This window comes from Labrus bergylta, chromosome 9, assembly GCF_963930695.1.
Source record: "Labrus bergylta chromosome 9, fLabBer1.1, whole genome shotgun sequence".
In the NCBI taxonomy this organism is placed as follows: Eukaryota; Metazoa; Chordata; class Actinopteri; order Labriformes; family Labridae; genus Labrus; species Labrus bergylta.
Genome location: NC_089203.1, coordinates 13941984 through 13953931, shown reverse-complemented (window position 1 = coordinate 13953931; position 11948 = coordinate 13941984). Strand labels below are relative to the sequence as shown.

The 11948-nt window shown below is 39.8% G+C and overlaps 1 protein-coding gene across 2 annotated transcripts; it reads right to left on the bottom strand.

Annotated features, from left to right (window-relative positions):
* Nucleotides 1-834: 834 nt before the first annotated feature.
* cdx1a (caudal type homeobox 1a) lies at nucleotides 835-7117 on the bottom strand. 2 transcript variants are annotated; one of them, XM_020645301.3, is made up of 3 exons: nucleotides 6600-7117; nucleotides 5052-5200; nucleotides 835-2246 (listed from the first exon to the last, which is right to left on the bottom strand). In XM_020645301.3, exons 1-3 carry the CDS (start codon nucleotides 6943-6945, stop codon nucleotides 2061-2063), a joined length of 681 nt encoding a protein of 226 aa, XP_020500957.1. In that variant the 5' UTR covers nucleotides 6946-7117; the 3' UTR covers nucleotides 835-2060. The 2 variants fall into 2 exon arrangements, with proteins under 2 accessions (XP_020500957.1, XP_020500958.1); XM_020645302.3 differs by having other exon boundaries at nucleotides 5052-5197.
* Between the last annotated feature and the right edge of the window lie 4831 nt (nucleotides 7118-11948).

The window sequence follows — 11948 nt, the reverse complement described above, 5'->3', positions numbered from 1 at the left end:
AAAGCTGCTCAAAAAATCTTTTTACTGAATGATCAGTCGGCCAGTAGCATTCCATTCAATACAAAACTGGTACTGGTTTTAAATAGTTCATTATTATCGTAGCCTCTATAGATAAAACATTGTTTAGACTGTTGAACCTCAGCTTTTGATAAGTTTGGTTAAACCCAAATTAAACATTTATTTTCCCCCTCATAAAAAACAGGTGATTTTGACATTGTCGTGACAAATTCAGGTGATGTTAAGTTACCATGCCAAAGGTATTAAACTATAAAATATAACAGGTGACTCATTCTTGAGTGAAGAAAACCCCCTCATGTTTCTTGTTATAATTTTGTGTAGAGGTGAGAAAAGTTTGAGTCTGAATTTAGAAAATAATTCATTCAGTATAATATGAAACTGTTTGCTGTTGGTCAGTGTGAAGGGAAGAGGATATGAAAGTTTCTGTGAAAATATTTGTCAGAAGGTATGGGCTGGAATACATTTAAATGACATGATGTAAAAGTACAAGACAAAGATAATCTCAGGTCATCCTCTCATTAAATTCATGTATTTATCAGATAGTTTTGTGGGCACATAAAGATTAATATTATGACTCATTCATCTTCAGCAGAGTGAGCTTGTCACGATGCCTTTGTGTGTGAAATTGCTTTAAGCGGTTGTGGTTCAGAGAACATCAAAATATATTTAGACCAACAGACGGTGTGGTAAAGAAAGTGCTGATGAAGAGAAAGAGCATGCTTCATAATGTGCATCTAAACCCACATGAACATCAGCATTAGCATTTTATAAACCAAAACACATTGTTTAAATTAAAAGAGTTAAAAGCAAAAAAAATAGGGAGAAAAGGAAAACTTTTTAATTGCACAAAAGACTGGTAGAAAACAGGAGTTGCGCATACATGCTGGTCTAGACAGTGGTTTATTTTGAAAATTGCTGTGTTTTTGCCTTGCTCAACCAGCTATGATAAGACTAAATTTACATAGCTAAAATTATCATTTTTCCTTCCACTTTTGTGAGCCTCAAAAAGGAACAATCTAAAACAATCTGTGAACACTCTGTAGTGAACATACTTTAACAGTGCATACATTACTTACAGTACTATAGACTCAGAGGACTAGAGGAGCAGAGACTGATTTCTCTTCAGATATGTGTGTGTTTAGCAGAACAATGATTGTGGCCATTTTTACAGGATGTGACTTTGTCTGAATGTCTTATTCCAGAGTCTTTTTAAAGCACATTTCTCTCAGTCCTATTTAAAAAAAGAAATGATAAAGACATTATATCTAAAGCAAATAAAAAAAAAACATGAGTTGTCACTTCATTTTCATGCCTGGTTATAAAGCTGTTGACAAATAAAAGCAAAAACCAAAGCATTTGTTTTCAGGTCAGAGTCCCATGACTTGCACTTCCTTATTTTTAACTTCTTTTTTTTTTTTTTTTTTGCATTCAAGCCTTCCATATAACTGCTGCCTTCCTCTCTCTAATCTGAAACTCACCAGTCTTTACTTTTGAAAGTAAACAGTAAACTGCATCAACATAATTCCACATAGGGAACATTAAATTGTTGTTTAACTGTTTGTTATAAAAGTTTGTTTTTGACTTCCTTAATTTGAAACACCTAGAAAAAATAGACACAAAAAAAACACACATACACGTATCCTATCCTAATTCTTATTAATTGACCAGATGCAATATCATTTGCAGTCTTATGCTGTGAACAAAAATTCAGTTGGATTTCAAAATCTCTGTACATTAAAGACAGAGGAACTTCTAAATTTGAACTTTCACCAGAAATTGTGAAAGACGGCACAAAGATTTAACAAGTGACAAGTTATCCAGTAATTCTTGGTCTTTAAAATCAGTGTCTTGGTGCTGATAATGATCCATATTTACATTTTTATGCTTGGCAAATGTTTAGTGGGAATGATCAATGCAACTGATATGAAGTGCTTGTTATTTTTAAAGGCAGGGAAGTGCAGCATTCTCTTATTAATTCTGTGGCAAACAAAACACACACTATGTACATCTTTCTTGCAGAATCTGTGCAATGTGAAATCCAGCTAGTATTCTTCTGGCACTGTGTCAGACAAAATGTTGCTGCTGGGGCTGGTGGGGATGTGGGTGTCAGCTGGTCCACCCAGCACAGGTGGGGTGGGTGTAGTGGTAGAGGCCTGCTGGGAGTGCTGCAGCTTCTTCCTGGTTACCTTCCTCTCTTTTGCACGTCTGTTCTGAAACCAGATCTTCACCTGAAACATCCAAACACGTAGTATCAACGCAAAGAGGTTGGATTAAATTGCTTGATTATACATAGGTGTGTTGTGGCAACTAATATCACTCAAACCAATCATAGCGTCAGCTCTCATTCCAGAGTCAGGTGTGCCTGCAAGCTGGCTCGTAATTATTTGCACATCGAGTTTCAGAGTTTATTCTTAGAAAGACCAAATTCCGGCCAGCTCATTTGACCTTTTCTCCTTTTACTGTGACCTTGAACACATACATCACTCACACGCCACTGTATGAAAAGGCTGAATATGCAACATTTTACGCATAAATACAGCAGAAACCAGTACATCCTCTGAAAATAACTCTGTGAGTCATGACTGTCTACGATGAGTGTGACACCCGAGTCCCGCTGTCTGAGCCGTATCTACAGTGTGTTTACATCGTTGGGATGGCCGGCCGGCTCATCACCTTGCGTATAAAAGTTGTTTAATTGAGGGACTAGAGAAAAGAAGAATAATATTCAACAGTACTCACTGCTTATTTGAATGTCCCGTAAGCGTTTTTAGATCACGGTCTTTTCATGCAGTGTGAAGATACGAGCAAAATAGGCAGGCCGTCCCCCTAATATAATGGTAGGGGAAACTTTCCCACAACTTCAAAAACTATCATTGCCTTTTCAAATTAAGAGAGCTGCGTGAGACACAAAAGCGTAACTTCATTTCCAGACATGCCGACAGAATCAGACAGGACCTACGTTAACTTATGTTCTGGGAGGTGTCAACATGGGCCGTAAACATTTATTTACTTATTTTCTCAGCCATATTAGACAGAGCACTGTTGGAGCCAGCCCACACAGATTAGAACTCAGTGTTGGTTGTCGTCTCTCTCCTTCCCATTAAAAACTCAATTTGAATGGTTTCGGCAAATGCACTGACAACACACTGTGGAGTAGGTGTGCTGTTGTGATGCTATAACTTGGGTTATGAACTCGCTGATGTCTGCCCAGCTTTTTTAATGCATCCTCTAAAAGCAGGAACATACTGTGCCACAGACTTTAGACCAGATTTTAGGTGGTCCAAGGTGCATTTGATTTCCGCGTCCTCAAGATAGGACGCAGTCCTCACCTTGCACCGGACCACACATCACCTCACCTCACCTCAAGCAACCCAACCGCTGGGCACTAACGGGGCTGCAAGTTCATTTGCCAATCAAACAGTGTGGCTACTGGGTGTGAATCAGGTTGAAAATAGGAAAGACACCTGTGCTGCAGGCCAAGATACTTTGCACAGGGCGTATGGTAGGGACCTCTCTCTTGCAGAACATGTTTTGCAATCTATTTTTTCATTGTCAAGCCTGTTATCTCCACTGGATGATGAACTGCAATGATTTAGCTTTTTTGTGATCGCCCTCTCTCACGTACTTCGTTATACGCAATCCGCAATTTCCGCCTTTCCCTTGGTTGCTCTCAACTGTGGGTTTAACAGACAGAATGATCAGGCAGAAAAAACAACAACAACAATGGTAACAAGAGAGAAGGATTGAGGGTTTCACCATTAACACCACTTATGCAAGACAGTTGGTCTGGCCACATAACATTATTGCTTATTTATAGGTTTTCTGCAGTTTAGTTGAAAGCTGTTTTCTCCAAACTGTTATGTTGAAGAAATTTCTGATTAGTTCTAACTTAACATGATGATAGCAAAGCGGTTTGCAAGCCCCATGTAAGACTATAGTACTCCTAGTGGGCAGCCCGGGTTCAAGTTCGACCTGCGACTCCTTTCCTGCATGTCATTCCCCACTCTCTTTCCCTGATTTCCTACCTCCACTATCATATCTGAATAAAGGCAAAAGCCCAAAAATAAATCTTAACATAAATGAGGTCACTTTAATCTGCACCAAGCAACTCCAGAGACCAATACCAATATATTATTTATAATGTTTTAGCCCTTAGCCTGAAAAACAATAACACTCACATGATAAAACACAAGTGAATCCTTTTTTTAACTCCCACACTTTACCAAGACTCCAACCCCAACTCACATTAACAAAAAGGATCATTAAACAAGAAGGATCAACTGCAAAAAGATACTGTGTGTGTCTGATTAATAAATCCTGTTTCATTGTATTTGATTTACAGACACCTTTCCTAACACTGTCAATCATCCCTCAAAACAAGGTACTCTGTTTAATTGTTTCTTGAACTATTTCTGAGCAATTCCTCGTTTTCTCGGTGCAGTTGTAAATTTGGGACCATGCAACTTAAAAAAAAAAAACATTAAAAAAAACATTTTCCTTAAAAGTGAAATGTTTGATGTCATAACTATCACCAACTTGCGAAGTCATATCACCTTTGGGTTTATGGTGCATTTACTGCTATCCCTCAATTACAAGTTACAAAGTTAGATTTAAAAATAATATCTCCACTATCTCCAGATTTTACTGGGGCTTAAAGCTCTTCCTCTATAGGAACACCATAGCCACATGTCTACACTATGTTTATAACTGTCAGTCTAATATTCTCTTTAAGCTGGCAGTATCATTAAAGTGTGTTTTTATGCTTCAAGTCTTCAGTATTGTGTTTTATATTTGTATCTAACATTGAGCGGGCAAAATGTGAATGACCTATAAATGCTGTTCCTCAATGCATCCTGCTATGCTAGCCTGCTGCTCTTGCTGAGAATCCCATGTGGACTTGATTTTTTATTCCTTCTCAGTCACTCCTCTGTTTTAAAGTTAAATGCCTGCATTGCACCTTCCCATGCTTTGTCTCCCTCATTCTCCAGCCCTTTCCGTTTTACCTCTACGTTTCTGTGTGCTCCTGGGCTCACCTGTCTCTCAGAGAGGCTCAGTGCCATTGACAGCTCACTCTTCCTCCTCATGGTGATGTAGCGGTTGTGCTGAAACTCCTTTTCCAGCTCCAGGCGCTGCTGATCAGTGTACACCACCCTATACTTGTCGTGAGTGCGAGTCTTTCCTACTGAATCACACAAAACAATCCGGAATAAGCAAAACAACTCATACAAGTGGAGACGATTGACTGACTTTGTGATTGCTTTATCTATTCCCATGTCTTTTTTGTCTTCAATCTGACCAGAAATACAAACAAAAATGATCCTTATTTCTGTGAATCATTTCTGTACCAAGAACTGTGGCAAAACATGACTCATTTTAAGACGTCTGGTTCCACATTTAGGTTCAGGCGCCACTTAAAGCCTCATCAAATCTATTAATCACGCTAACTCTAACTTATTTAAAGACTTCCCACTGCATTGCATCACTGGTCCTCCTTATCACTGTAAGTGGTGTTTACATAGGTGTTTACACAGGCTTTCATTGACATGCATGCTCACACAAACACTTTGGTAAGGGTGAGTCAGAGTTATTGATTTGACATCATGTCTTTGTGACAGCATTGATTAAGGCAAACTAACACACTCGCACACAGACATGAGTAAACCCTGAGCGTTCGCCTTCAGCTGAAGTTCAGTTTGACTTGAGCAGACTTCCTGTAGTGCCGGTGTTATCTAGCCTGTCACCCTTTAGCACCCACCCAGTGGACAGAGAGGGTGGGGAGGGACATTTTTGCAGACTTCATGGCCTCCACTGTTAGCTTTGCATTGACATCTTGCACCTTGCTGGCGGAAGGGAGAGGCTAAAGCTTGATGAATGTGTGTGTGTGTACAGTCAGTCTACTCTGTGTATATGTTGAAATGGTTTCTGTTTGTGTTATCTGAGCAGCCACGAAGAGCAATGGAATTAAATTGTCCTTTGCCCCCACCGAGGACTCTTAATGTACGCTGTTAGTTTCATCCTTAATAATATAGTGTAAGTTTTATCTAGACTCCACTGACTTGAAATGTAAATCATCCAATTTGCTCTCAGCATATTAAATTTACAAGAACATGTGTGCTCAAACATCTACAGTAGTTCCAATACAGTAGGCCTATCAGGAGCATATTTGCCTCCGATTGTAATTAAAGCAGGTGGCTTTTCAATTCTTGATTTGAAAGCATTAATTCATAACTGCCCCAAATTTTAACATGGAAATCAAAGGTGATTTATTACGGGACAATAACAAACAAAACATTTGGTAATAGAGGGAAATGTATTGCAATCAGGGTTACCCCACAATGTTAGGCGGAGTATTTTAATTTTTGCAATTTTCCAAACATTTAGGGCTCAAAAGACACTTGGTATTGGGACAAAAACAATTGTAACTTGACATTTCTAGAAACTCTCTAGAGTTTTGTGAAAACTGTGAACCTGTATAAACTGTATCATAGGCTATTTATTGGGTACAGAAAATGCAATCAAATCAAACATACTACTTTAAAGCCTACTTTAAAAGGTTAATATGTGGACACTGTATTTCCCACCTGAAACGGGCGGTCTGATGGAGTCTTGGGGTCTCCTCTTGGAGCTGAAGGGGTCCTGTCCGGAAATGAAGTTGTACGGGTTGGACGACCCCCCACCAGCGGGGGTGGGCGTGCCGTTTAACTCAGAGGAAGAGAAGTTGACCTGGCCGAAGCTGGGGCTTGACCCCGGGAAGCTGTAGGGATACTCCTCCCGGGGAGTGTACATGGGGTTCCATGCACCTGTCGTCGGCTCACCGACTCCCGGGACGTGATGGTAACCGGTGAAGTCATACGGAGTTGAGATGTACTGACTGTTCAGTGACAGTGTCTGAGCCGGGAGCCTGGCCGTCTGTGAGTTGGAGTACATTCCGGCTTCCTCGGCCCACAGGTAGGGGTGACTCTCAGGTAAACCTTGGTGAATCAAACCGCCTGGCGCATGTTAGGCCTCAGTGTTTATTCCCTGCAAGCTCTCTCGTCCTATGTTTTCACTTCAGCTCAAGGTCCTGGCTTATTACTTACCGGCTACCTGAGCAGTGCGACTACACGCCTTTATAGATTTACTGCTCGAGAGTTCAAAAGTATCATCATGACGTCATGTTTTACCTGAGACCGACCTGCCTGCTCGTCTTGGCGACGTGCGGGCATTGACCCTGATGTAAGTAGCTTGACTTTGTGAATCATTTTGATAAGGCCTTCATAATGTGCTCTTACAAAGCTCATGTGACATCCAGCACATAAGATCATAAAGCCAAATAAGAGTATGCTCAGTGGCAGAAGTTTCATTAGAAAAAGAAAAGAAAATCCACAATGTAGACCATATTCAAACTTAAAGCAATAGCCTACATAAAGATAAGAGGCATCAATGGATTAAATTAAAAGTGAAAGTATATGGTGTTGCACCCACTGCAAATCTAATGAGGTCAAAAGTCCTTCGTCAGTATAGACTCACCTTTTCCAAAAACATTTGTTATTTCGCTTTAGCTCACTTTAAGCCAATTGTGTAATTAGCAACTGTAGCTATCAGATAAATATAGCAGTTTAAAATTATGTTTTTTTTTAATGAGAATTTAAAGTTACTTTGAGGAGTAGCTGGTTATAAAAACAGGTTGAAATGAGTACTGATGCCTCTATGAGCTTGTCTATAAGATTGTTTATATTTTAAATGCCTGAAACTACTGCAGGGTAGGTGTCTGATAAGTGTGTTACAGCATGCTGCAGCGACAGCCTTTTTAAAAAACTTTTTCCACTACAAAGCTTTACAAAGAGTGATGAAATTGACAGTTAAACGATAGCCGGATTCAAAATTATACTTTCACACTTGTACTTGAGAAAAAAGCTGTGGCTTTGTCAGTTGGGGTGGTGATGATGATGCAGAAGTATTTCTTCTGCATTATCAGGAAAACATTAGAAGCAAAGGGAAGTTCTTTGGAAAAACAACAAAAGTATTAGCTTGTTGTATAGAGCGGGGGATTACATGCAGCAAAGAGCTGAGATCAGATTCAATCCTGCTGTGACGAGGACTATAGACACATGACATAACCACTAGGCTATCTGGCTCCCCTTATTATATTATTTTTGAAGAAAAACAATTGTAAATACTTTGTGTAATGTGAAGTCTTCAACAATTTTGTGGCTTTGTGGCAAGATTAGACCAGTCAAGTCAAGTTTGAAGGCATGTCACAGGTGACTATTTATTTTCTACAACATACCTGCTTAAGATAACCACATGAGGGCAGCAAAACACTGAAAGAAGCAGTGAGTTCATGCCTGCAGACCTTCAGGAATACCTAAGGATAAGGTTATTATTAAAATCTTGACTATTACTGACTGTATGCCTTCTCCACATTTACTTGATAAACTCAAAATATGCTGCTGTGAAGCTCTGTGTATGTCACTGGTTGAGCTTGTCTGATGGTTCTTATGCATCTGCCTCTAACAAAAATACATAAAAGATTCATGTTGGTATCTTTGTCAGAAAAGTCATTATCAGCCTTAACAGCTAATGGTTGTTAGCACAAGATGGTCTTGTTAATGGAGAAAAAAGGTTCACAGAAAGTGCAACACAACACACTTACAGTTTGTAAGAGGAGATGATTGTACAATAACTTGTATGATACATAAAAAAATGGGATTAGTGCAGTGCTAAATGGGGTATTTTATGTCCTACTTCATTTGCTTTATTTTCTGTTTTGGTTTGTTTGTAGTGGTTGATTTTAGTCCTTTTGGTTGTGTCTTTGTACATGTCTTCTAACTGTTATATGGTTTGAAACTTTCAATAAAATTGTTATTGAAAAAAACAAACAATGAACTTGGTATTATCCCTTGCAGTATACATGTCTTTATTTGCTAAGGTCTGAATTGTGTAATTTGTCTGTGCTTGAAATCCTGCTCAAATGGCACCAAATAGCCTATGTCCCTAAACATGCTCTGCTCAGATAAGATCTCTAAAGATTCAATTTAAAGCACCTGTTGCTGTGTGCCAGAACTGAAAAGCCCAGGCTGTATATTTGTTCAAATTAAGGGTACAGTTAGAATTGAATAATTCCTTGATTTCCTTGAAGATGTACAAAATTCCAAGTTCACAAGAGGAAACTAAAAAGAGGCTAGTTCCCACTTGTCATCAATTCCAAAAGTTAACATATGTTAGAAAGTGAGCTGTAGGTGCGGCGCACTCCCAGAGCTTTTATCTTCCGCCGCCATCTTTTCTCTGAGACTGAAGACAGTCCACGAAAGGCCTGTCTAAACAACAACTGCATTTGGCATGATGTCATGATAAACAAAAAATATAGAGAAGGACAACTCATCAGCTTAGTTTCAGTTTTCTTATTGGATCACAGAGTGTGTTGTTGTGTAAACTTAGCCAGTCTGTCTGCTTTTGGATTTGTTTTATTAACATGGAACATACACATTTAGCTTTAAGTAATGACTTTGGGGACTGTGCTCGTCTTGATTGACTAAATACAGTTCTCTTTGTACAAGTTCTTGAACCCAATAAGGTCAGTTTCCTTTTCATTGACCTTTATTAGACTGTAGCAACGGAGAGCTAACAGGACATTAGGGCAGAGAGGAGAATGAAACGACATGCATCATATTTTCCTTAAGTCTAAGTAATAAAGTTTCTCGTCATGTTTTAACAAAAGAAAAAACAAGTTTAGCCAGTTTACTCTCACATAAGCAAATTATATTTATAGTAGAGAAGAACAGAGGGGTATTTGGTCATTTCCCCTGTAGAAGTGCTTACAGGTATTTTGAAATGAATCACAAAAAAAGTTGCTGAATAATTAACAAACAGCTCCTGCTTTTTTCTGTTCCAGTAACTTCATGACTCATTTCACTTCATTTTAGCCACAAAGTCCTCGCCCTTCTTCGTGGAGGCCTTCAGCTCATCCATGGCTGATCCTCTAACCAGCCATTATTAAGATCTAAATTGAGATTCTCCTCCTGATTTGACTGTTGAGCTCAGCCTGTCAAACAGGTGTTATCATTAAACATCTGTCGCAAAAGTATGGGCTAGTTTGCTAGTATGTTCATCGGCTATTCCTCTTACTTTCATTTTAAAATGCAGTTATTTCAGATATCAGCCCAAGGGTTTCCTATTTTTTACCACCCCCTCCCATGGGCCTTCAGGGATCCCTGCCTGTCAAACACACAGAGAGATCATTTTTAAGCGTTTTCCTGAAATCCAGCAAAACACAGATAAAGAGCAGACAAACAGTTGGTTGCACTCGTTATGACTTTGCAATGGCAACACTCCAGATCAGCTTTGAGAGAGACAACTCTTTAGCTGTTCCTCTAGACTGAATAGACTGGCTATTGTTGCGGCACAATGATTGGGAGTCGAGTTTGTTGAGTGGTTTTTCAAATTTTTCAAGCTGTATGAACAGATAAGGACAGCTGCCACTGTTACAGCACTTTTAAAATGAGTACGATTTTGTCTAATAAGCCACAATTTTGTTCATCTCTAAAACCCTTCAATTCCTGTTAGGCCTCTGGTTATCATGAGCAGCAGGATGTTGAGATAAAGTCTGTGTCTTATCTTAACCTGGGGGATTTTCTGTTGAGAAGTATTTGCATAATTAGAACGAGCGTTATGCATGTTGCATTATTACATATTATCCTTTTTTAATTGACATTGCCAGCACTAAAACATACAACAGTAGATTCACGGGCTAAATTACATGGAGTTAGGGCAGATTTACAGCAAGAAAGTGTTAATTACAAAGATCGAAATAGATGGAAGTAGAGGAGGGACAGTCCTGTGTGGTGTTGTTCCCCTCCTCTTTAATAACCAGGGCTACACTGGCTCTTTAATTACTGCTAGATCGGCTTTTAGATTTACCCTCACAATTAGAGGAGAACATGTTTACTGTCCAATTAGCCCCGCCCCCCTTCTCTGTCTGCCCTGGCCCCTTGTTAAAAGAAAAGACCTTCATCAGCTCCAGTGTTGCGTTATGAATTTCAAACCATATCCTGGGAAAGGACAAAATTAGGGAGAGAGCCAATGTGGATTTTGAATGGTTTGTCTGTGTGTGTGTGTGTGTGTGTGTGTGTGTGTGTGTGTGTGTGTGTGTGTGTGTGTGTGTGTGTGTGTGTGTGTGTGTGTGTGTGTGTGTGTGTGTGTGTGTGTGTGTGTGTGTGTGTGTGTGTGTGTGTGTGTGTGTGTGTGTGTGTGTGTGTCTGTGTGTGTCTGTGTGTGTGTGTGTGTTTGTGTGTCTGTGTGTGTCTGTGTGTGTGTGTCTGTGTGTGTCTGTGTGTGTCTGTGTGTGTCTGTGTGTGTCTGTGTGTGTGTGTGTGTGTGTGTCTGTGTGTGTCTGTGTGTGTGTGTCTGTGTGTGTCTGTGTGTGTCTGTGTGTGTGTGTGTGTGTGTGTGTGTGTGTGTGTGTGTGTGTGTGTGTGTGTGTGTGTGTGTGTGTGTGTGTGTGTGTGTGTGTGTGTGTGTGTGTGTGAAAGAGAGAGGCTGACAGAGCAGAGAAAAGAGACAGAAGGTAGTGAGGACAGAGGGAGGTGTTGAATCAGTTTATGTGGGATAAAAGGAGAAAGATGGAAAAAGACAGAAAATAAGATGTGACATGTAAGAAAATTGGGCTCACTCCTGATTAAGTGCATTTGACCTCATTCACACCTGACACCACAGTTTATGCAAGTGGAGTATGTTCCTGAGAAACTGAGACTTCGATGTTTGTTTCCAAAGCAGGCCACCGTGAGCCTTGCCAAAGTCTTTTTTTCCCCTCCGCTTAAACCTCTCACTCTTTTTCTTTAGTGTGTTTGTTGTTTTATGGAGGGGTTAGATGCGGTCCAGATTGCTGTTGCCAATAGAGACAGTCTCAGTCCACCTCTCCATTCATAAACAAATCAGTCCAGCTCAGGACC